Source organism: Ictalurus punctatus, chromosome 1 (assembly GCF_001660625.3).
Source record: "Ictalurus punctatus breed USDA103 chromosome 1, Coco_2.0, whole genome shotgun sequence".
Taxonomy (NCBI): Eukaryota; Metazoa; Chordata; class Actinopteri; order Siluriformes; family Ictaluridae; genus Ictalurus; species Ictalurus punctatus.
This window is the reverse complement of record NC_030416.2, coordinates 37,164,068-37,191,567: the sequence shown is the minus strand read 5'-3', so window position 1 is coordinate 37,191,567 and position 27,500 is coordinate 37,164,068. Positions and strand designations below refer to the sequence as shown.

The following is a 27,500-nucleotide window of genomic DNA, read 5'->3' as shown; positions in this document are numbered from 1 at the left end:
GGTCATGTGCAGAGGAGAGCTGCGTGAATGACGTCAGAAGAACGTAAACATGATGAAACTGCACGGAAATACGATCGTTCTGAAACGTCATGACGAGTCTCATCTCAAACAGACTTCCAGAAAACTAAAATGAACACCACATGTAATTACACCTGAGTGACACACTGTATTGTATATATATATATATATATATATATATATATATATATATATATATATATATATATATATATTTAAAAATGACTGTAAATAAAATAAATAAAACACCAACAAAGCGTGCAGCTTCCGTATCAGTGTGTGTCTGTAAAGAAAACCGAACCTTGACAACATTTCTATTGCCTTTTGTATTGATACATAAATATTAAGCGACATTTGAACACAATGATAATATTATCTGTACTGGAAGTGGGCGTGGCCTAAACACAAACACATGGACCGTTGAGGAGGATGGGCTACGACGGCAATACCACACCTGCCTCACTTTTTGATGTGTTGAGATGCTTTTCTGCTCACCACGGTTGTACAGAGTGCGTATTTGAGTTACTGTAGACTTCCTGTCAGATTGTAGACCGCCCCTCACGCGATGGGGTGTTTTTGTTTTTCGCACCACTCTGTGTGAACCCTAGAGATTGTCTTGTCGGTTCTGAAATTCTCAACCCACCAGCAAGCAAGCCACAGAGATCGCTCAGATCGTTCTGATGTCTGATGGGAACGTTAACCGAACATTAGCTCTTGACCCGTATCTGCATGGCTTGCTGCGACGTGATTGGCTGACTGGATAACCGTATGAATGTGCAGGTTTACAGGTGTTCCCAATGAAGTGCATAACGTCGATATTCATTTTCATCTCCACTTTATCAGTTATTTTCTCACGTTGCTGCTTTGGTGAACATTCCCTTCACACATCATGTACACTGTCACCAGCACAATGGGGTATACGGTATGTTGAGTGTTGGTGTAGTTGTAGGTGTTTTGGGGCGAATAGTTGACTCCTTTCAGCTCAAACATAAGCTACAGCATGAATCGTTTTTTTTTTTTTTTAATGAGTAGATGAGTGAAATGACGGCGTTTTAAACCATGTTTGTGCCTGTAAAAAGGCGGAGTGGAGTTTGATGGCAGGATAAAGCCTGTGCTGTGTGTATTGTGTGTATCCTATGAAAGAAACCATCAGCTGAAATCAGGCTGAAGGATCCAAATGTTCTGTATTGTGATGTGAGAAACGGAGCGTTAGCTAAAGCCGGGTGTTTACCAAAGCTGTGTGCTCTTCTGAGATGAGAAGTACGAGAGAAAACAATCAACCACGCCAAAGAGACAGAAAAACACCAGAGGGAATAGAAATAAGTCCTAAACCCCCCCCCCCCCCCCCCCCCAACAGGAATTGATTCTGATCTCATTCTTGTCTGGACCATATACTGCAGAGAATAATCAGTGACAGGGTGGTGTAACGAAGCAGAGCTGACAATCGTTTTCCTGTAACAGCACATCGCCAGGTGTTTTATTCCTCTTATTCCTAAACCTGTGATTTGAAGCTGTAAGATCTGCTGTGAGATCTGCTGTTACTGGAAATCAATCAACACCTTCTGACCAATCGCAATCCAGAATTCAACAGCGCTTATTTATTACCCGTCCCCCGAGTGGGACCGTTATACCGCTATGCTCAGAAGAAAAATGCTGCACATTAGGTTATGCTAGAAGCAGTTTGGTATCTCACCTGTCAGCTGCTACGAGTTGGGCTCGGAATCTCTCGGTGTGACAGTGCAGTAACAGGAAACCCACACTGCTGTCACTGCTCTCACCTCAATTTATTTACCAGCCATCAGCTTGTGAGGAATACGGGGGTTTGGATATTTTTACCGTGCGCTTCCTGAGTCTATAGAGTCTGTGGATTAGCTGTAGCCCTTCGGTCATTTTTTATATAAATAACAGCATGAGTCACTCAGACCCAGAGACTGCACCTATTATATGGACTGAGTCATATCATATCCTAGGTCTGAACTTTTCTTTTCAGATACAGTACGCCCAAAACGAATCCCCTCGTGTTTACCAATAACAGTATTACTACAGCAGGTGCTGGTTTTATATGTGACTCTGTTTATGGGTGATCTTACTGTGGCCCATGACCTCAGTTTTGTTCCTCGTGAAGTACACTATAACCGGTCGAATAACTGCAGACGGACACGCAGTACAGTATTGTGAAGGTTGCATGAAGATGAAACGATCTTCTCTAAAGCTATCTATCGTCCCCGTGGTTTGCCCAGTCTTCTGGAGGTTCAGACTGATAAACATTACGAGAAAAAAAAAAAGTTGGATGTGATACAGAAAATGTTTTAAACTACTTGTGTGTGTGATTTTCGTATCATTTTTAGTTGCAGCTCAGCGCTCGGGGGCTTCCGGCGATTTCTGTGTGCTCTGGGTAAAGGTTTGTTTAGCTCATTCTGTCACTCTATTTCTACCCAGTGAACGAGAGTGTTTTGCGCCTCTCAGAGAACATTTTTTTTTTTTGCTTTTTTGTTTCGTTTAATTATGCGCAGTGTGAAATAAAACCAAACCAAACAGCGAAATGATCCAAAAGAATTAGACTCGGCAAACACGCTAATAGATGTGAAAGTGTACACGCATTTCCTAAATCCCACACTAGCCATGAACGAATGGAGCAACCATGCTGTGTGAGTCCTTTATGCCTAAAGAAAGCCTTGTGCCACACACACAGCTGACAGCAGGAACAGGTTTATCTGTGGCTCTGTCTCATCAACAGACTCACACAGCTTCCCTCTACTGCAATTACACTTCAACAGCTGCAGTCTCAGATCCAAACCGTACACCAGGGCCGGCCAATAAATCAATTATACACACAAAACTGCGTAAATCTGCTGTCAAATGCAGACCTATTCCTGAGTGCAGACCCAAAACTAGACCGGTATCTAACACAACATCTAGTGGAGACAAAAATCTAAACCAAATTCCAGGACTAGGCCCAAACACAGACCAGGATATCCCCAACCCCAGACCCAATCCTGAGCACAGAATCTAGACTAGAGTTTATAAAGAAGCATTTGCGAGCCCAGATCAAAGTCAAAACCTGTAGATCTTGTCCTAAATAAAGAGAAAGATCTAATCCACATTCCAGGACCAATCCCAAATCCAGACCAGAATCTGAAGCCCAATCTAAACAAATCCCAGGATCAGTGCGAACTCAGACCAGAATTTAGACAATCTCAGATCCTATCCTGAACCCATACTCAAAACTACAGTCCATCCAAATGCATCCAAGACCAGAGCCAAACCAGAATCTAGCCCCAATTAAAGACAAAAAAATCTAATCTAAATCCAGAATTTGAACAATATCAGACTTAGACCTGAGCGCAAAACTAAAACTACAGTCCACCCTGATGTATTCTTGCACCAAAATCCAAATCAACACCTAGCTCAGGTCCCCAATGAAGACAAACATCTAAACCAAACCCAAAGACCCATCTGAAACCCAGACCCAAATTTAGACTCAATTCCAAGCTCAATCCCCCTCATTCCCAAACCAAGACCCAGTCTGAGCCCCAAACTCAAGCCTAGCGCAGGTCTATTCCTAAATACAGACACTAAATTAAACAATTAAATAAATAAATTCAACTCAGGCCCAGTTCCAAACCTACAAGTACAGTCCATCGACAGACTCCAAATTCAGACCTAAACTCAGCCAGAGACTAAAATGCAAACATCAACCTGCGTAAACCAATCTCATCTCTTTTCAGTCCGTCTATTTACTGCATCCCTCTATCGCCACTCACAAGACCACACTGTCCAAACAGAAATCATTTGCTTTAGTCAGGGGGCAGTGTTCAAGCTAGGAAGACAGCTCTGTGTTCCGATATTTATCCAAAGTGTTAATGTTTAAAAAAAAAATAAAACATGAATTCTTTCAGTAACAATACACAAACTGAGCAATTAATATTTTAAAAAAGACAATAATGGTATCTAAATTGGTCTGAGTAAGCGCTTATTAAGCACACTACGGATAAATATTGAAAATAATTGTGCTCCAGCTAACACCTCAGCGCACAATTCTTCTCTCAGAGCATTTCCTTTCATTGTGCCTTGGACTCCTTTTTTATTTTCTGAGCTTGAACCACAGGTGGCTGTTCGTCCCTGGATCACAGGTATAGATTTTAGAGGATGGCACATGAAGATACCACTATTGGCACAAAGTGCCTGCAAGACGTTAATTGCCACTCGCTCTTCATTATCCCAAAAGCCATCTCAATGACAACACAGGCGTTGCAGCCGCTGAGTAGTCTGTGCTTCTCATCGCTTACTTGTTTCTTTTAACAAGCCAGGGATATCCCACATTCCCTAAAACGTAAGGGAGTGCGGCTTGGTGGTTAAGGCTCTGGGTTACTGATCGGAAGGTCAGGGGTTCAAGCCCTAGCGCCACCAAACTGTCACTGTCGGCTCCTTAACCCTCGATTCTCCAGGGGGCGCTGTATCATGGCTGACCCTGCACTCAGACCCCAACCTCCTAACATGCTGGGGTATGCGAAGAAAACAATTTCACTGTGTTGTAATGTATACGTGATAAATAAAGACTCGTTATCATTATAAAAGCCAGCAGGTGGGTAGAGTCCTGCAAGAAGAACTGGGCTGTCTCCTCGTCTCTTACTGGCACATGAACAGCTCTGCTCAGGACAGATATCGGTGGCTGAATCTCCTATACTTCACCTCATATGAGGCTCCAGTCAGCCTGATCTACTGTCTTGTTGCATATTAGAGAACAAATGTAGCAGAAGAACTGACTGTTCCAGGATCTGGGTCTGGGACTGACTGTAGACTTGAGATTTGGGTTGGTATTGAGTCTATATTTGGGTCAGGGCTCAGGAACAGACCTGGAATGAATATGCTACAATTTAGAATTGTTCGATCGTTCTTCAAACAGACCCCACCTCATCAGGAAATTAACTACCGCTAGTTTGGTTCCATCTTGAGGTAGATTAAATGAATGAGTAATAGTACAGAAACATGTTTCATGCACAATGTGCAGAAATAATTAGACACGATGGCTCGAAATGGAGTCAAGGTACATTTTTTTTTGTTCCAGTTCAAATGTTTCGCATTAAGCCGGCTGCCTTCTACAGCTTCACCGAGACAAAGATCAGCACTAGCAGCAAAATAAATGATCTCCTGCAGCAGAGCATCCTGATTTCTGATTCAGATATTCACGCAGAATAATATATTACTCCCCGAAATCAGCACGACGCCGACTTTACTCGCAGAATGAAACAGGGACAGAATCAAGTGCTTGACATTTAGCGAGTAGTGTGACTCGTATGGAAGAGCTGGTTAACAGACAGTCTCCGGTATTACAGTGAAGAGGGTGAAATAACCGTACATTATGCTCTCTGTATCCGAAAGTATTCCCCCCCGCACAACATGTTCAAGTCGACATGTGTAATATGTTCTTATTCCGTGTGCACCGAGCTCTTCCAGAGACATGCTGAGAGAATGAACACAATAATCTGATAATAATAGCGCATAAAATTAGAGTTTAGCTGCTTTGTACAAATTGAGAATACAGTAATTAGAACTTCTTTAATTACCGAGAAGCTCAGGTGCGTATTTTACACTCAACATGAACACTCGCGCTTCTCTTTCTCTTGATTAAACCATTCAGAGTTGTTGTTAATTTCCACGCTCAGCTGGAGAGATAATTGCCGTAGCACGCTGCTGTATGCTCTGTTTCACACGCAACACGCCGTTCTTTTGTGTTTATAGTTTAAACTGCAGTGTATCGATTGGGGATGAGAGAGCTGCCTTTAACCATTTTATGCTCTTTTATTTCAACACTTGGTGGTCTTGTTCACGATACACACACCAGAGGTTAACTCAATGATTCAACGAACAACGTGGGATCATTGATGTTGATTTCAGGGCAGTTCCTCATTGTGGTTAATTGGCAGCAGAGCACATCTCACCACCCTCCATGAATGTACTAGTTTTCTAAAAGCTTAGCTTTGAAGGGAACCATTGTAAAAACATTGCCTTTTTTACATTCTTTTTTTTTTTTTCATTCCAATTTCTCACAGGTTTTTTTTTTCTGCTCAGAAGGTCCTTCCAGACTTCTGTATACCTTTCTAGAGATTCCAGCTCCTCTCCAGATGTTCCCAAGCCAGCTGTAAGATATGATTTCTCCAGTGGTTCATGGGTCTGCCCTGGGGTCTCTGTCCAGTGGACATACCTGATACACCTGTAGCAGGAGACACCCGGGGGAATCCAGGACAAATCCAATTCAATCAGGATTCTTGAATCGTTTTTTTTTATTTTTTTTTATTTTTATTTTTTAAATATTAACTGATTATTTGTTGTTGTTGTTGTTTTTGATATGTGCACCATTGTCATTCTCATTCTAAAAAAAAGAAGTCACTTAACTTATTGGTCATGACATAGTTCAAAAGAAATTGAAGAAGCTCCACATAACAGACATTGTATAATTATTAGAATTTCCTAAGCAATAATAATTTAAAAAAAAATATCTTTGAATATTTATTATGGAATATTTATTTTAAGTGCTGGAAAAATAGTTTGTCCAGCAAGCCATCAAACATGCAAATTTAGCAGAATAAACGAATATAAATCCGTTTTAAAAATGCCTTCGTCCAGTACATCTCATGTCATTGGTGTTAGCTATTTTAAAAAGTCACATCTTAACACCGCAGCACCACAGCGAAGATATTCCTTTTGCTGATTCATTAAAAATGATTGTCGTTACCTTCACAATTTCCAAAATAATATGAAAACGCAATTCATTCATTTTGCTTTTCAGAAAGTCTCCACTTTTTTTGAGAATGACATCCATGTCCACGAATCCAAGAGAGGAATAGCGCAGCTCTCTGGGTTGTAGAAACGGCGAGATGATGAACACTCATCTGCGACTCTTACTGCTTACTTTTAATTACGTTCATTCATGATTCTATCCGTAAAGAAATAACATCAGTCCTCGAGATAAACAGTTTCTGCAATCACGGTGCATCTCGTCCAAAGCCATTTTTGTGGACATTGAAGAGACGATAATATGAATTCATTCATCAATTTATATTTAGATATATTTATCCCATTTGTCCTCAGACGGCAGGCTATAGTTTTATTGACACTCATTTCAGCGTGCCATATTCTGGTTTCATCAGACCGTCAGACAGTGGCACTGGGATTTTAAAGCAGAAATGAAAAGTCCGTCATCATTTACTCGCCCTCATATTGTTCCAAAACTGTCTGTTCAAAACTGTTCCTCTGTGGAACGTAGAAGAAGATATTTTGAGAAATGTCTCAATGTTTTTATTTAGATTTTTTGTCCATACAGTGGAAGTCAATGGACACCAAAACGGTTTGGGTACGAACATTATTCAAAATATCTTCTTTTATGTTCCACAGAAGAAAGAAGTGTTTGGTGAGAAGGTTTGGAACGACATGACGGTGAGTAAATGATGACAGAATAATTCGTTTTTGGGTGAACTGTCCCTTTAATACTGCTCCTCACTCGGGCTGAAAAATGTGCAATGCAAGGAAAATGTGCTTCCTTTCAGGATAAGAATCACGCGCGAGTGTGACCCGCCTCTACTTCACTCCAGCGCCACTCCACATTAAGTCCTCACTATTATCTCAGAGTCTCAGAGGAAGCACATTTGCGTTCACCATCTTTCTGTAGCGTTTGTGTGACAGGGAAGAAACAGCAGGTGGCCGCGTTAGCGGAGTCAATGGGAGAGTAATCAGGAGGATGAGGATGAGGATGAGAGAGGAACATGGTGTATTTCAGTCCTGTACAGGTGATAAAAGCTTGTATACAGCAGGGTCCTCCCAATTACCTTCTCCACCTTCTCAGCTACAGCTCCTTCCTTTTACAGCTGAATGAGTCCATCAGGTATCAACGTTCCCTTCTCGTAAAATAGAGAAGAGCAGACAGGAAGTCTTTAGAAAAGGATTTTCACAAATATCAAGGAGAGAAGATATAGGACATGGAGTCTAAAAAAAAAAAAAATGAAAGAAGAAAAAAAGGCCATCGAACAATATAAAAACCTGGAGACCCTGCCTTTCTGGATTTTCATTAGATCTGACAGCTTAAGTGATAATGAGCAGAACATGCTGAGAGACCGCCTCACTCATACGCACAGTGACAGAAATAAAATACAAAGACGAGACGCTTTGTCTGAAGAAAAAAAATAGACCGTACAGCGTGAATAAGCACCGGATTTCTGAGTCAAATCAAGGCAGGGATCAGATGGACTAAACGCAGGATGATTTGGGGTCACGACCTACATGTGGGTCTTGTAAGAGGTCATGATGTTGAGGCTCTTCCTGACTCATACAGGCCTGCTGTAATTACTCAAGCTGAAAACATCTGCTCATGTCCTGTAGCGGAGACATCGGAGACACGGGGTCAGGTCAATTCCCAACACATCCCCATACCTCAGACAGATAAAAACACGTGCACACAAAACAGACATAAGAAACTCTCTCTATATTTACTGAAACACAGAAACACAGGACCGGTCCCAAACCAGGACCAGGATTTTCACAATCGCAGGACTAGTCCCAAACCCAGACTAGATATAGACTTACGCTAAGACCCAATCTAAACCGAATCTTAGTACTAGTAACAAATCCGGACCAGAATTTAGACAATCTGTGCCCCAGTTTAAGTCAAATATCATGACCAGTCCCAAATCCCAAATCCATTCCAGGCTTTAGACACTCCAATGCCCAGTCCAAACCAAATCCTAGGACCAGTCCAGAACTCAGTCCAGTATTGAGATAATCTGATGCCCAGACTAAACCCAAGTCCAAATCAGAATTTAGACAGACCCAGACCCGTTCTAAACGTACTGATGTAATAGCTGCTTGCCTTAGTGAAAGAGTGTGAGAGTGCCCACTAGTGGGTGAACTAAAGGGTTCCCTCTGTTCTAGATCTGTCTTTTTTCTTTTTGTAAAGACTCACAACCTGTAGCAAGACTTTGCAAACATATAAAATGCAGACACTACAGAGGAGATCCAGTAAAAAGTCTACACACCCCTGTTAAAAACCGCAGGTTGTTGTGATGTAAAGAGATGAACCCGAGACGGATACTGTCAGATCTTTTCCCACCTTTAATGGGATATAGAAACCAGCACAACTCCACTGAGAAATAAATGGAAATGTTTGGGGTTGAAAATTATTATTATTTTTTTAAATACACGTCGCGTTTGCTGTCGGTCCGTCACGCGTGCCTGTGTTACGCACACCTGTATTAATTCTGTTTTATTTGTGAGTCTCTTTGGTTAAAGCATGTCTCCTGGATGAACCCATATAAATGGAAATGAAGTGAACCACACAGTTCCAGTTCTCATCATCAGACTTCACTCCCACCCGTGTTTAACAGTGACTCAACACTCCAGCGGAGTGAAGAACCTCAAAACCTGCTAACAACACCTAACGCACTACCGTCAGAGCTGCTGTTAGAGAAAATAAATCGACACCTTCGGACCAATCGCAATCCAGCATTCAGCAGCTGTGTGGTATAAACACTAGCAAACAATACGCAACAACCTGCGACAATGACACACTTTATCCCAGGAGATTCAAACTCATGTCTCTAATGAACTCGACATCTCGCAATACATTGCAATCTTCATGCACACACACACTCACACACACACACACACACTCACACACACACAAAATTCTGCCTCCATCTGGCTTCATACCTCTTCCTCCCAGAAGGATCCTGTTCTGATTACACACTCTCTCTTCATCAAACATGTGGTTTAGAGGCTTTACTTGGTGTAAGTTTGCGAAAAGACAGTCAGACCTGACAAACTGCCAAATTATACTCTGATATACACCAATTAATCACTGGTCAGATACACTGCCCCGATTATCAACGCCAGCCCTTCCCAACACTAGGAATAGACACAATAATGATTAACACTGAATAATTCAGTAGGGCATCATTCATATCTTGTAGTCCATGCAATGCCATTTTGTATTTATAATGCTCCAGGCTGGCACAGTGCCGGTCTAAGATTCATACTCCATTACCTACATATTGCATTAATAGCCAATAAATACTGGTTTATCATTTTTATATAGCCTGGTTTGCTATAAAACTGTCAAAATAAAAGCGGACCATTCCATATGCGGGATCATCAGACAAGAACGATGGACTGCTTGAAAAGGTAGACAACGTTACCAAGTACTGCTAGGGTCTGGTTTTAATTTGATTTACTTTGGCATGAAATGTAAAATACTGGGAATTAATCGTACAGGATCCGATAGTCATGGCATAGCAAGATAAAGACATGGCCGAGCTACATGGCCGAGCTGGGCGAGTGCACAGTGATGAGGAAATGCACGACCGGACGATGAGCAACTGCGCTCCAGAACACACTCCTTCACCTCTAACGTCACCTAGCATGGAGATAAATGCCATCAGACATGGCCATTTGCTGAACACACGAGGGAGGGAGACAAGCGCGATCAGAGATAAATAGCAGAGGCGGTGACGTGAAGAGACAGGACATGTCCCCAGACGGAGATCAGACTCCGAGACTGACTGCACAAGAGTGAGAAAAAAGCGTGAAGGAACGACTGTTCAAAACTGCTACAAGAAGCGATGAGAACTTTACACGACATTAAATGTAACTATAAATGGATAAAAGTTTGACATGATAAAAAATAATCTTTGTAAAGCCTCTGGTGTACTTCGTTTTTTTACGCAAATGCTAGCGTGTGCGCGCGGTCGTACGCGTAGCCTTTCACAGTATATTCCATGGGACGTGTACACAGGTGCTCGACGCATGCGCATTACGACAACTTGCACTACCCCTTCTGGCCTACGAGAGTCAGTACAGAGCAGTAAAGCAGGTGTTCTGGCATGAAGGATGACAAAGAAGAAGAATCACAGCAACACGAAGAACAATGCTTGGGCAATCTGTCGCCACGATTAGCGCCCGTATACAAATCCTTATACACTTTAAAGCTAGAATTATACAAATGCGGGGATGTTCTAACCCGCACTCATTTCCATCTCTTCTTTTTTTTCTTCAAGTACCTTGAGAATCAACAGCCTTTGCTCACTGCTGCCACCTTGTGGAACAACTAAACAGTGCAAAAGAATTCAATTATCACATTGCCGTGTAGTTGATTATTTTCCTGTAACAGCACCAAACACTGTTTCATTCCTTACTCAGTACTCTATAACGATATGTGATGCTATTAATCCACTTTATTGTGTTTAGGTCACCGTGGGTCTTTCCCGATAAAAGAAAAGAAAAGGAAATGAAAGCATGTCAGATTTCTGCTTAAATAAATAAATAAATTAAACAATGAATATGTATTGGAAAGATGCTTTTATAAAATGATATAAAATGTAAATATAAGCCATGCTGTTTGAGTAACATCGGTAACTGGGCTCTTTCCCAATGAACTAAACCCTCTCCCATCTGGAGGTTATTTCCTACTGAGACGTCTCCGAGCCGTGTCACACTCCTGCACGGTTTAACCCAGTTCAGGGCAAAGTCTCCTGCCATGATAGGACTTCAGTTCTACTTTTCACTTCCATTATGGGGTCAGAACCACTGTGAAGGTAGAACCAAGGTGTGGAAATGAGCTGCTGCTGGAAAAATAACAACAGCCCTCCCACGAGTGAAAACCTGAGCAGAGCAGTGAGCCAGACCGAGCTAGTGAAGGAAGACTAATGATCTGAGGAAGGGAGCTTCAGGGGGTGGCACGAGGAGTCAGCAGGACACACCGCGAGGTCAGAGTCAGGGTACACACACAAAAGGACTTTAGAAAAAGACGGGTGTAAATTATAGGAGAGGAGGACAGGACAATCCAGCAGTCCTGAGGACAGAGGTCAGAACATGTCTACTGCGTCAGATCTTCACCAAAACCCCTTCAGCACGAAGTCGACAACAGCCAGGACATCACGCGCTCATTATCCATCCTCTCTACAGCCATGCATACGTGTCTCATAATGAAGATCTGGAGATAAATATTCTCACGACCTTGCTTATTTCTGTGATAAAACAAGGAAATACCAGACTTTTAGTAATTAACAGATATTTACATGTAACTAGGATACTAGGAATATTAGGAACAACAAACATGAAAGCAAACAAGAAGCAAGAACGTGTAATGGCCAAGAACATAAACTGGCACAGGGATTACCGCAGAACAATACGCGAGTGACGCACAAAATCACTCGGAGAACTGAGAACCAAACACACTCGCCATGATGGGAGCTGCGACGCGTGCTGACAGGAGTCTGACGTCTAGAACACAAAACCTTACACAAGTCACAGATTAAGCTTCACCATGGACCAAATCATTCTGAACAATAAGCGTACAAACACCGAACGGAAGCCGCTGGCATACGATTAGAAACATGACTGTGGTCAGAATACAACTGAGGGCTGCATCCACGTTAATGTCCGAATTTGAGGAAATGCATGTACTGCGATATTAACGTCATATCAGCATAGCGCTCGGGTGTACACAGTGGCTCTGTATTGCGCCTGAATAAAGGTGTGATTTAATACAAACTTTGCGTACGCTAATATTCTATTAATTAACAATTATGTATCATTTATCTCATGACATAAAATTACTACACAGGTTTCCGCCTTAGACTTTTACATCTCGCTCGTTAGTGATTTCCAAACGGGCGTGTATGGAAGTCGCTCCTGAATCCAGTTCAGTCATATCGAACACTACGCAGGTTCTAGAACACCGTTATTTTACATCTTTAACGGGTCGGTGTTCAGCGAACAGGAGAGGGGTCTGGAGTACTGACAGTGTACTTGTACAGGGCTTCGACAATACAACATTATTCCTGCGTGAAGGTGAGAGGAAGACGGCGTCCACGTTAAACTGCAGTGGAAAAGCAAGCTCAGGAAAGTAAAGCGAGCCGAGCCGAGTCGTACAGCGCAGTGCAAACGTGGCTTTAATGTCTGAGACCAATAACAAGAACGGAAAAGTAATGGAACATGGTTTAAGAAATATAATAAAATAATGAAGTAAAAATACTTAGGGAAACGTTCTATATTTTCTTCTGATGAAATAACAGTTGTTAGCGGAGGTGTTGGGTTTAATGGACGCTTGCTGTCAGGTACAGATCTCCAGCAAGGACAATATGGATAAGCAAATAGTAAATAAATGAAAGAAGAATCACAGAACATTTTTAAAAACATGTAAAAGAAAATTCTCAAAAATGATTTTGAATAAATAAACAAAAACATGTTTGAGAAATATCATTTGAAAAAAATCTCCTTTTTTTTAAAAAAAGAAAAAAAAGAAAAAGAAAAGAAATATCAACGGATAGCGGACATTTTGGACCTCGCTGTAAGACTGTTATTGTGTTCTTGTTCTTGAGAAAGTCAGTTCTCTGTAGCAGGTCATGAAGAGACAATAATGACGTGTCAGCGGGTCGAGCCGAAGAATAACTGAAGAGTGTGACACAAAGACAGGCTCAACAGCAGGACGTGGAAGAGGCGAGGGGTGGATTCAGCGCCGTACCCTACACATCGACCTCCTCGTTCATACAGCAGGAGGCAGAGGAACAGGAACGAGAACAGCACTGAGGGAGAATCTAGAGGACTGTGACTCACCGCTTAAAGCTTAGCGCTAATGATCAGGTTGCGATCAGCAGGTCCTCGAGCGGGACTGTTAACCCTCTAATTCACTTTGAACAAATTCATCACCATTTGAGCAAAGGTAAATAAAATAAACAGATGCGCTTGGAGTCCTGACACAGTGTGCAGTAATGTAGAAGAAAATTATGGGCGGAGCTTCACAAATTAGTAGCTGTATATGGACAAGGAGAACATGTGAAGGAGGATGGAGCAAGGGCGAGAACTTAAAGCTCCAGTAAGCTGACGGAGTGACGGATATAATCTGTATGCAGGCGGTGTTTCCGTGGCATGTCCAGGCTACAGGACGGTCCATTCTGTCTTTTTCAGCATGTCTGCTTCAGGGCATATCGAACGATCCTGCAGCGCTTTTTCTTCCCTCCTGATTTGAAATGTCACAGCTGACCTTAACCAAAATTTATATCATGATATTTTCCCAGGTTGGGATGATACTGGTATAAATCATCCATGAGAGGGTGGTGTGATACTGCTACCATCTCCAAGAGGATTCTTTTCCTATAACCGCATATCACAAAGCATTTTTTTCCCTCTTATACCCCAGCAATTTAACAAAGATTAACTTTTTTTCTTTTAATCACGTCACGCTTATCCATTTATAGTTACATTTAATGCTGTGCAAAGTTCTCATCACGTACGCAACAGCAGCTATAAACAGCCGTCCCCTCACCAGTCGATTCTTTCTCTCTCTCCAAGACAAAAAACGCAGTTTATCGTGTTACCGAGAAAGCGTAAAATGTAAACAAAGCTCTGACACTGGAGCTGGACACTGGACACATTTGTCCTTACATAAAAGCGCACCACATTAACGACTGCACGTGGTTTTTAATCTGTTTGTGTGGAGCGTCCGTGCGAATGAGCTGTTCTGTAGGATCGTAGCTAAGCACTGCTGCTTTAATCAGAAAGACCGCCCTGTCGCTTGGCCACGGACTCTTATTCACATCTCCGCTCATACTGAACATCCACAGGGAAAAAACCCCTCAGTACTGCGAGTCTTTACTGTTTAGAATAGCACTTTCCAGTGCAGGGAGGGATTACCGACTGGGCCTGCTGGCCACTTAGGGACAGTCTATGAGCGTACATTTGGACGTAGAACACGATTCAGAGAATGTACTGTAAAACCACAGAATCTGAAATCCATTGGGAAGTGTTATTGGTGTGTGGGTCTAAAGGTTTTAAACCGAGAGCAGTCGGTTAACTTGAGCTAGATAAACAGGTTGGAAAAAAAACCCAAATCATTGATGAACATAAACCCACACTAAGCGCATCGATAAACGGAGCACTGCTTAAACAAGCCAGCTTTAAACACCACTGTTAAAAAAAAAAATCACTGACGTTGAATCACTTTCTCAGCACTAAAAAAAAAAAACGCACTACACGAGCATGAACAATGGACCTGCGTCCTGATCGTAATGGACACAATCCATCTACTATCTCCGTCACGGGATCCAAACATCACCCAACGTCGAGCATCTCCACCCAGCTTCACTCTGAGCTCCATCGGGTTCATTTACTGAACCCCAGTGTAACCGTAGCTACGGCAGCGAATACGGTAAGATCGTACATTAGAGTTCGAAATCAATAACATCCTCAGGGGTGGACTGATTAACCTATAGAAAACATCACGTGACATCATGCTAGTTGGAAAGAATTTGACTGATCATGCTAATTCACGGTGCTCTGATTTGTCTACAGGAAAGAAGGCACGGCGATTTCAAAGGAACTTACCCTGAACAGCCTTTTGACGGTTTCTGCCGTAGACCGGCGCCGTCGCCGTTGGCATGTTGTGATAGTCACCGAAGAGGAGTGCTCGAAAAACATGCTGAGGCTGATGCTCTAGTGCTGAGACTGGCCTCGCCGAGCTCACGCACTTAAAACTATTACCCCAGCACTCAGTACAGCATCACTTCTTCAGCGTCTCGCGTTACACACTAATGGACGAGCGAGACAGGACGAGGAACTGGAGGGCTGATATCGAGGCCGGTGTCATCTTCCTCCTCCAGATTCTGAATTACTGTAGAGGGTTGAGTGATAAACCTGCTTATCACTTTAATGAGTTTAGAGCTCTGCTTAATAAGCTTAGAGATAAAGATCTCCTCATAACCGGAGCCTGGTGCCAGGATAAGCCTCAAGCTCTTCTGCAACTCGATATCTCCATGAAGGAGTGAAGGCTGTAAGAGGCAAAGCAAATGCACTCTCAGCTTCAGTAAAGCATTTGTCCTGTCACTGGGAGACTGAGGGCTCCAGTCCCAAACAACCCCGGCCTTCCACTCTCTCGTGTTAACCACGGCATGAAAGCGACGCACTGCACTGCTGATTTAACACGAGATCATGTATTAAAATACCAAATTCCTTCCAAATAAAAATGCGGCACATGAATATACACCTCTTCCAGGAAGTCATAGATCTCTGTATTGGAGGCAGTCAGCCTGTCACAAACTCTCTTGTCATGACAGGAAGACGTGTTCGGGTCTCAGTAGAAGCAGAACTTCAGCTCCACTACATCTACAAGGTCAGTGCAGTGTGCACACATTTCTGCTTCACGGCATCTGAATTTATAATCACCTGGTACGGCTGTCGTACTCTCCATAATCCACCATTCATGCAGCAGCAACCCACGCGATATTTACCGGTCATTCTGATGGGATATCACAAGGAACTCGAAGTATGAATGATCGCCAGCCTCATGCCGAAACTAATAGTGGACTGTTTATACTTTTGTGGAGAAAACCCACAAAAACTAGTCCAAGGTTAAGTAAAAACTTCCACCCTGGCAACCCTGGTCCCATGGATGATAAATACCCATAGTGTGTGTGTGTGTATATATATATATACATACAGACATACATATATTATATTATTGTTATATAAACCTGTCAGATAAAGCAGGTTGAGGTGGATGCAAGTTCAGTCTCAAAGTTAAAGTTTAATCAAAAACACGACACAAGATCTACAGACTCGTGACAAAACACAAGGATTCAGAAACAAACCGAGACTTAAATAGTAGTGCTAATTAAAGAAAACCGTGAATCAGGTGAAACCAGACATGTGACTTGATGCAGTGGCTGATGGGTATTGTAGTCTCTAGTCAATTCCGGCATCTCCGTGACAAACACCAAAGCAGGAAGTGTTTACAGTACGATAGTGTTAGACTGGTACAGCCTGGGGCTCTGCACTGCGCCTGCTTTTACTTCCCCTGTATATGCTGATATCAGGGTATATTATTAACATGCATGGAGGCAGAGTTCATATTTATGCAGGTGATATAAACTCCATGTATCTATGTACTGTAGCGGTGACAACAAAGATATGAAATGCTTTAAATTGGCTTCACACCATTTTCAAGCCTAACATATGTAAAATAATAATAATAATAATAATAATAATAATAATAATAATTATTATTATTATTATTATTATTATTATTATTATATATATAAATGGTGATCTGCTTTTGTGTCTCATTTTGGTTTTATAATAAACTAAACCTTAATAATAAGACTGATCATTAAAATCACAGAATTATATTTTGTTAAGCTAACAAAGCAAAGGCAGCTCAAACGAATGAATGTTGCTGAATGTTTTATGAATGGTCATCGTCTGAATTTTATATGGATTGAATGAATTTTATATGGTCATTGTTTGTATATATCTCTAACTGTGTGTGTAGTTTGGTAAACTGTTTTAATTATGTACATGTTACTGTTCTTTCTGTTTTATTGTGTTGGCACACACTTAAAACCTGAACTTAATTATTTTCTTTTTTTTCTTCTATTTTTTGGGCTTTTATTGTATGCTATCTTATCATACTTTATATATATATATATATATATATATATATATATATATATATATATATATATATATATATATATATATATATATATATATAATTTATTTAATAAAGACCAACTCTAAGCTCATCCACATTGTCCCATGTGTGTTTGGAGAATGGTGAGGTCATACACACAGCAAACAGGATTTCCCACGCATCCTCTCTCTGCTATGCAGGAGTAGCATTAGCCACCCACGCTAGCAGCACTCCAGCACTCATCAGCTAATGAGAGCTACACAGAATGATCATTCAGGAGCCAGTGGGGATGAGCACAAGGGTCATTCACTCACTCACTCACTCGCACATACACACACACACACACACACACACACACACACACCACACACACACATAGGAGTGTGATTAAAAGCTTTATTGTCGAAGCAAAAATCTGTAAAATATATCTTCACATGTTCCCAATGCATAAAGTGAAACAGGAAGTAGTGAACATGATGATGGCGGGTGTAGGAGCCTTGATGATGGACACTAATTCAGCAGCATACGTCCTGGTTACAGATAAAGAAATAAAATAGAAATGATAAATAAAGGTGTATAATAGCTATAAAAGCTAAGTAATGAATGACTGGATAACATGAAGACCGATGGAGAGTTCTGGAGTCGAGTGGATGCCCAAGACGTGCTGCGTTAGCAAGAATGTAAAGAATGAAAGGACTTGAATGAAAAAGTCACGATGACGTAACAGGACCATGAGCTATATTTTCTAAAAGTGTGTCTGAATGAGCTTTTTAACCACACCAGCATTCTGGCCTTCTGCGTGCTATAGTTAGACGTGCACATACACGGCACTACATCAGAGTGCTCGGAGGATCATGAATAAACTGAGCATGGGTAGACTTGCATGAAGAATTTCTTCTACAATAATGGCATGGTTTTCTGTGGTAGAATTTCTTATGTAAGCTCTAAATCCGCAATCTCATTCCATAGCAGAGACCCATATATATAATCTGCTCTTAAACTCAATCACAGAATAATGAAAGGATAATCTTATTGGGAATATATGAATTCCTCCAAATGATTATTTTCATGGTTATATTTGTGTCTCAGATTTGATTTCTATAAGTAATGCACTGTAAAGATGGTTCTAAACCATGACTAGGGCAACGTGGTGAGAGGAGTTTTACACTCTCACTCCCCCCAACCCCCCCTTGCCTCAGAGTCCGGTTCTTTCTTATAATGCTGACACTGTGACCAGAGAGACCCGGCTGCTGCAGGCTGGGAATATGTGCCTTATTAAATCCCAATCGAGCTGGAACCATCACTTACACAGTCACATCCCACATGTCAAAGCTTGCATGGTGAATTATTCTTCCTTTCCTACAGAGTCCTGTTCCCTGGGGCTCTTTATGTCACTCCCATGACTATAAATGTACATTTCTTTCCACTTATCATGACTCGGATGGATAAAGGCACTGACATGCCATACCGCATTGTCATTTGGTTTCATTCGGTCCATTTAGTGGGTTTTTGTTTACTCTGATGTATCCGTAGCTTGTTGTTCTTGGTGGACCTTCCTTCCAGCTGTTTTGACCATGTAAACAACACATCACCTCCTTTGAGAGAACTCAAAGAATTTTGTTACAAAGGGGAAACAGGAGGCCTCTTGATGGTGGAAAAGCTTTTGCCTTATCCTCAGGAGACGATGTCACAGAGATCAAAATTGGCCATGCCCTCTGGGTGGAAGGAGCACCTAGCTAAACGTACCCTCCAACACCTGTCAGTGGATCACCAGTGTTCTGACAGGATGGAGGCAAGTTAGGCCCACACCTCTCAGACTCCATGACCATCAGCACAGGACTACCACAGTATTCTCTCACCACCCCTGTACTCACTTTACACCAATGACTGCACCACTGCACAGAGCTCCATCAAAATCAAGTTTTCAGATCTTCATCAACGATGACACTACCTACAGAAGTGACCATAACAACCTTGAGCTTTTATTGCTGCCAAGACAGTTGTAATTCTGTTGTGATTCTGCAAGCATCCCTCTGCCTGCCAACCCCTGATAATCAACAGCTCATCTGTGTCCAAGTACGAGTCTTCCAGATTCTTGGGGGTGAGGGGGGCATCATCACCAACACCAACTCACTGAAATGGGACAACAACATAACCACCGTCCTTAAGAATGCACAGCAAGGGTCCACACTGGCAGCTGGGCAGCATGACCTTCTTATCAGCAGATAACTGAGCTAAATACTCATTATTTAAATCTGTGTTTTGGATGTGGGTGGATATGTGCAAGTGTGAAGGATGTAGCTATTGCGGGAAACATTGTGTAAAACTGCAGCAATATTAAAACAATTTGGGACCTTTCATGGTCATGGTTTATTGCATTGTCGTACCCCTCATTCATATACAGCAGCAGATTAGCGTTAGGCAAAGAAAAAAAAAATTACACTAGATTGAGCACAGAACATATTCATTTTGTCTCGTATAGTTTTTCACTCGTCAGTTCGGCTGCTTCTGTAGTCGCCATGCAAGTAAACAGCTCTAGGAAACCACAATCAGAACATTTTATGATTGAAAACTTGTTCTGGATGTGATGTAGTGTCTTGTGGACAGAGTGAGAATAGTGGCTATGTATTTAGAGATGTATTACTCCATGTTTCTGGTGCTGAATGGTCCGAATCCATGTCTGGAGTTGCTTCTCCTGGCTAAACACAGTGACAGATTGTCTGCTCTGCAGCAGGGACACAGCGGAGTATTCTGGAAACACTGTTATATTCAACACCGTATATTCAACACCGGAATATTCAACACCGTATATTCAACACCGTATATTCAACACTGGTATATTCAACACTGGTATATTCAACACCGTATATTCAACACCGTATATTCAACACCGTATATTCAACACCAGAATATTCAACACCGTATATTCAACACTGGTATATTCAACACCGTATATTCAACACTGGTATATTCAACACCGTATATTCAACACCGTATATTCAACACCGGTATATTCAACACTGGTATATTCAACACTGTATATTCAACACCGTATATTCAACACTGGTATATTCAACACCGGTATATTCAACACCGTATATTCAACACTGGTATATTCAACACCGTATATTCAACACCGTATATTCAACACTGTATATTCAACACCGTATATTCAACACCGTATATTCAACACTGGTATATTCAACACCGTATATTCAACACTGGTATATTCAACACCGTATATTCAACACCGTATATTCAACACTGGTATATTCAACACCGGTATATTCAACACCGTATATTCAACACTGGTATATTCAACACCGTATATTCAACACCGTATATTCAACACTGTATATTCAACACCGTATATTCAACACCATATATTCAACACCGTATATTCAACACCGTATATTCAACACTGTATATTCAACACCGGAATATTCAACACTGGTATATTCAACACCGTATATTCAACACCGTATATTCAACACTGGTATATTCAACACCGTATATTCAACACCGTATATTCAACACCGTATATTCAACACTGGTATATTCAACACCGTATATTCAACACCAGAATATTCAACACCGTATATTCAACACCGTATATTCAACACCGTATATTCAACACCGGAATATTCAACACCGTATATTCAACACTGGTATATTCAACACCGTATATTCAACACCGTATATTCAACACTGGTATATTCAACACCGTATATTCAACACCGTATATTCAACACCGTATATTCAACACTGGTATATTCAACACCGTATATTCAACACCAGAATATTCAACACCGTATATTCAACACCGTATATTCAACACCGTATATTCAACACCGGAATATTCAACACCGTATATTCAACACCGTATATTCAACACTGGTATATTCAACACCGTATATTCAACACCGGTATATTCAACACTGTATATTCAACACCGTATATTCAACACCATATATTCAACACCGGTATATTCAACACCGGTATATTCAACACCGTATATTCAACACCGTATATTCAACACCGTATATTCAACACTGGTATATTCAACACTGGTATATTCAACACCGTATATTCAACACTGGTATATTCAACACCGTATATTCAACACTGGTATATTCATGCCAAGCAGAAGCAATTTACTGTGATATTCAAGGCTCGAGACCCTGAATACGTTCGGTCTTTTATTTATATTGACCTGAAGATCAAAGGAATCTATTAGAGCTTTCTACAGAAGACCTGATTAGGACGTTGTTTCACCTAGACCTCATTACCTAACAGTGTGTGTGCGCTGTTCTACAGAGTTACTGTTACCACCCTAAAGTTCATTATTTTCCTATAACAGCATGTCCCCAAGCATTTTATTCTTCTTACACCACAGCAATTTGCCCACATTTACAACTTTTTTTATTATATATAAAGAACACTCATACTTTGTATAAATCTGTTTATGGTAGTATTTAATGTTGTGGAATGTCAGTGAAGTTTGTTCCTGTTGTTACTTACACTGTAGCAGCTATACAAGTGCTATACAGCGCTGACACTGGAGACTCCTTCCATTAAGTTAAATTAATATTTCGTTACAGAAAACTCATTTTTAATCGGTTTATGTAGATCATTCCCTGTGAATGAGCTGTTGTGCACTTGAACAAAACCACAAGGAAAATTAGCTATTTCAATCATTTATTGAACAGAAATATCAATAGATGTGATATTCTTCTGTGGAAAAAGTAAGTACACCCTTGTCCTCAGAAGCTAGTATTACCCCATTTAGCAGAAGTATCTTCTTGTAGGTGTTTTGTATAACTGTCCACCAGGCTTGCTGGAATCTCTGATCACTCTTCCATACAATATTCCTTCAGTTGCAAGATGCTTGAGGCTTTTCTTGCATGTTCTTCCTGTTTCAGATCCCCAACAACATTTCAGTGGGATTCAAATCCAGGCTTTGACTCCATAACCCTCCATTTCTTCTTTTTGAGCCGTTCCTTGGTGGATTTGCTCGTGTGTTTAGGATCATTATCCTGTTAAAAGGTCCGCTTTCGGTTCAGCTTCAACTTTCAGACAGACGGACTCACGTTATCTTCAAGCACTCTTTGATATGATGCACTATTCATAGTTGAATGAATGAATGCAAGCTGTCCGGTCCCTGAGGCAGTGAAGCAACCACAAACCATGACATTTCCACCCCCGTGCTCTTCACAGTTGGTATGAGGTGCTTCTCCTGAAAAGCCGTCTTTGGTCTGCGCCAAACATGTCTGCTGTTACTGTGACCAAACAGCTCTATCTTTGATTCGTCTGTCCAGAGCACATTATTCCCGAGGGTCTGGTCTTTGTCTGTATGCTCATCAGAAAACTGTAGTCCTGCAGAGGATTTTTCCTGACACGCCTCCCATGCAGGTCAGATCTGTGCAACCTCTTTCTAATTGGAGAAGCGTGCACTTTCACACCAACAGCTGCACGACTTACTGCAGATCCTGTGATGAAACTCTGGGGTTCTTAGAGACTTCTTTTTGAATCAGACGGTCTGATCTTGGGCTGAATTTGCCGGGACGGTCAGTCCTGGACTAATCGGCAGTCGTTTGAAATCTGCACCATTTGTAGATGATGTTCCTCACAGTGGAATGATATATTTCAAATAATTTGGAGATCTTTTTAAATCCTTTAACCGACTCATAGTGTCCTGATTGCGAGACGGATGCATGTGCAGAGATAACATTAAATAAAGAACAAAACAACACAGTAACCAGAATAAACAAGGCGAGAGCGCGTAACGGGACAAAATGAACAAACAAAGCCCGACACCGAGTGTTGTACAAATCATGACTTAAACACACACAGGAACTTGTTAACAGTAAGAGTGTCAGGTGCTGGTGGTCATGTGACCATGAGGCAGGGGTGCAGAGGCTGCTGGGAATTGGAGTCCCAATTTCCCTCCAGAGATTCATAACACATAGGCATCCACAACCTTTTTTCTGAAGGCTTTACAGAACTCTTTAGATCATGGAATGATGACATCACACACCTCAATAGCAGAGGGAAATAAGTGTACTTATTTTTTCACGTGATTGTGTAACAGTGTAAAGCCTGCAGTTTGTGTGAGATTAATCTCCTTCCTCTTCAGGTCATGTACCGGTCATGTAAAAAGGAAGATATAAACCTTAAATCATTCAGCTGCATGTTCCTATAGCATGCACAGATAGAACAGGAATGTTTATTGAAGAAAAAGGAAGAATGGACATAGAACCTGGACTATTTTGTTCAGAAAGTAATATTATTCCGAACGTAAGCTGTACCTATTTAACTGAAGCCTTTTAAAGAACTCAGAAGGGTGAGCAGGCAGAATGAATAGCTGCACGAACTCTGGTCAGAGCACCGCCTCACACTTTCCTCTCTCCTTCCAGCTTCCTCTGACTTTCTCTGACCTCACCTCCCTTATTCTCTACTAAAACTCATTACCTTGAAAGTGTTGAAAGTGGAGATCATTGTCTCTGATGGAGCGCACTAAAGTCACAGACTGCACCAGAGGTGACTTCTAACATGTCGTTCAGTGACCTCTTCTAAAGCAAGAATGAAATAAAGAGCTAAATGGAAGGGCCGAGAAAATAGTTAAAGCAATTAAAATACCTCTTCTGTAAGAGGGGTAGACTTCATCAATGAAATTCCTTATCAGAAAAGTAGAGACGTCACATTCCATCACAGTCCTCTTCATTAGAGCTTAACAAAAGAGATATATTCTTTTACTATTTACTATCTAAAACATGTTCAGTTGTGGATCCAGATTAGTTCATGTCCATTTTAGTCCATGTCTAGATTAGTCAATGTCCAGATTAGTCCATGTCTAGATTAGACAATGTCCAGATTAGTCCATGTCTAGATTAGTCCATGTCCAGATTAGTCCATGTCTAGATTAGTCAATATCTAAGATAGTCCATGTCCAGATTAGTCCATGTCTAAAATAGTCCCTGTATAGATTAGTCCATGTCTAAATGAGTCCATGTCCAGATTAGTCCTTGTCTAGATTAGTCAATGTCTAAGATAGTCCATGTCTAGATCAGTTCATGTCTAAGTTAGTCCATATCCAGATTTGTCCATGTGTAAGTTAGTCCATGTCTAGATTAGTCCATGTCTGGATGAGTCCATGTCCACAATGAATTAGTCCATGTCAGGTTTAGTCCATGCCGCTCAGGGACAGTTATTGGGGAACGGTTTGTGCAGCTCTGTCGGAGGCAGATAAATACGCTGTAGACAGAGTTGACCTGACGCCTGAGAGAGAAAAAGGGTAAAGTCATTTGAGCAGAGGAAAGTGTGTTGGAGAGAGGGAGAAAGAGATGGCAGAAAATACAGAGCAAGGGAGAGAGAGAGAGAGAAATGAATGAAAGAGAGCGAGAGAAAGAGACAGAACCCTGGACATAAAAAGGTGAGTCCAATTAGAGCAGAAAATACAGGCTGATTCTGACAGGATTATTCTGTCTCAGCCAGAGAACCCAATTATAGCACGCTAGACATCCACCACTGTTCACCACACCCTACACATGAGGACTGAGGGGTGTGTGTGTGTGTGTGTGTGTGTGTGTGTGTGTGTGTGTGTGTGTGTGTGTGTGTGTGTGTGTGTGTGTGTGTGTGTGTGTGTGTGGACCATGCAGTTTGCCTGAAGTTCTGCTACATGAATCTCCTCTTCCTTATCAGCCTTGGTGTCTGAAGATCTGACATTATCTAATTCCAACTCTCTCTCTCTCCTTCTCTCTCCCCTCTCTCTCTCTCTCTCTCTCTCTCTCTCTCTCCCTCTCCCTCTCTCTCCTTCTCTCTCCCCTTCTCTCTCCCCTCTCTCTCTCTCTCTCTCTCTCCCCTTCTCTCTCCCCTCTCTCTCTCTCTCTCTCTCTCTCTCTCCCTCTCCCTCTCTCTCCTTCTCTCTCCCCTTCTCTCTCCCCTTCTCTCTCTCTCTCTCTCTCTCCCCTTCTCTCTCCCCTCTCTCTCTCTCTCTCTCTCTCTCTCTCCCTCTCCCTCTCTCTCCTTCTCTCTCCCCTTCTCTCTCTCTCTCTCCCTCTCTCTCCCTCTCCCCTTCTCTCTCTCCCTCTCTCTCTCTCTCCCTCTCTCTCTCTCTCTCTCTCTCTCTCTCTCTCTCTCCCCTTCTCTCTCCCCTCTCATTCTCTCTCTCTCTCTCTCTCTCTCTCTCTCTCTCTCTCTCTCTCTCTCTCTCTCTCTCAGTCGTTTGGTGTAATTTTAGTCCGTACCCCAGGCTGTGTGTCTGTGCTGCTCTCTGAAGCAGCAGTGCTTGTTAAAATCATCAGATTCCAGGTCCCATCACACTAAAAACTTTAGCAGCAGGTCCATCGTGTGCTCTTTGCTCTGTGATGTGGCTTATATATAACAAGCTCCGAGCCCTGAGGATGTCCCCCGCTGGTGCAAAGACAAGAGTGAGAACCCAGAACAATAGGCACATGGCTGCGGCCGTCATCTTCTGATTTATGGGACAAAAACCAAAAGAGGTCACGCAGCTGAGGACAGTGGAAGGGTAAAGTTTTGGAGTCTTATTTTAAACTGTTATAAAATGATTTCCTCAGCATTGTACTGCGTGATTAAATTCAGCAGCGAGGTTCTGCGCTCTATTGACAGGACAGCGCTCATAAATCATGCATCACGCTGGCCCATCAATCGATGCTCGGCATCATCCGCTTCACAATTAAGCAGCACCTGAGGGAGAGACAGCTTCCTGACTGAACACCTCGCTGGAAAGCCAGTGGTGAAAAATCTACTCTGTTCAACGTCGTGATTGATGTCTGAGCATGAGAATAATTCCTAAACGTTAAGTACGGTGTTGTTTTTTCTCACAAATGACAAAATCAGCATCAATGCCAACAAGAAAGAGATAAATATTAGCAACAATCCTGAGCTCTCAAACCCTCCTCGTACGTCCTCGCTTCGCCGCCCCGTTAGACCCATGTGTGTCTTTAGATATGATCTGGACATGAACAGGAGCACCTCTAGTGGTCAAAACAAGGAAGAGCAAGAGCAGCGTAGAGCAAGTGGGATGAACACAGTTGACTGTGACGTTTATGATTCCTCGTTGGATAAAAGCTTCTGCTAAACGAATAAATGGAAACGTAAATGACACGTTGCACTTTCACGTCTTGACGGCGAGTACGAGATGACGGAGGTGGTTATCTACTCATTCTCCTAAATTATTGGTTTTACGGTATTTTAACATCCAATCTAAAATATTTCAGAACTCTGGTCAATACTCAGTCCTCACTTTAGAGCGAGTCCATGATTGCTGTGCCTTTTAAGACTTTATAAAGGTTTAAAACTGTATGTTTTTTTATAATCTTTCAATAAAAAACATGCACTTCACCATTCAAACAGTGCGTTAACCTAGCTTTGTGCTACATTTTGCTCTTAATGAGGAAAAGGGTTGAGTTTTTTATTATTTTTTAAATTATTAATTTATTTTCAGGGTTGTAGTTCAACGTGACATTGCCAGTATATAATAACAATATAATTAAACCTGGGACTTGTGGAATGTTCCAGATACTTAAGGGGTGAGTGTGTTCAGGTAACGGTGTTGAGTGAATGAAATGAAATGAAAATCACAACCTGCAATGGACGACTCGTATGAAAAAGACGGTTGAAGCACGAGGTGTTAAATAGATTCACGCACTCATGCAAATGATTCATGATTATTTGAAGGTAAAATGTAGTTATTGTGGACTCTACAGTGTTTTAAGGCATAATCTAAAACATACAGTGAGATTATTGTAAAGGAACCCGTTACTCTTCTACACCTGTGTGCTGTAATGATTTATAATCCCACTACCCATCACCCGGAGGAGCACAAGTCTTCTTCTTCTCAGGGTCTCATCAGGATCTACATCTACATCTGGATTTCTGTAAAGCTGCACCGGTCCGTAATAACTGCACTGAAACACTCACAGCAGATGTTCATCCATCCACCCATCTTCTGTACTGCTATCCTACAGGGGCACAGGGCTCCTACGTTTACATTATCATCTATTCA

General features: G+C 41.6%; 1 protein-coding gene across 2 annotated transcripts in view; it reads right to left on the bottom strand.

Annotated features, from left to right (window-relative positions):
* The window catches only part of LOC108269116 (dipeptidyl aminopeptidase-like protein 6), a 182,689-nt gene that overhangs the window by 112,824 nt on the left and 42,365 nt on the right, over window positions 1–27,500 (bottom strand). The window contains exon 1 of one of the 2 annotated variants that reach the window (XM_053684408.1): window positions 15,391–15,635. The exons of the other annotated variant lie outside the window; for it this stretch is intronic. Within the exon in view, the coding sequence (XP_053540383.1) occupies window positions 15,391–15,483 (93 nt within the window). The 5' untranslated portion in view covers window positions 15,484–15,635. Of the gene's footprint in view, window positions 1–15,390; window positions 15,636–27,500 lie in introns of those variants that run through there. 2 annotated transcript variants of the gene reach the window in all.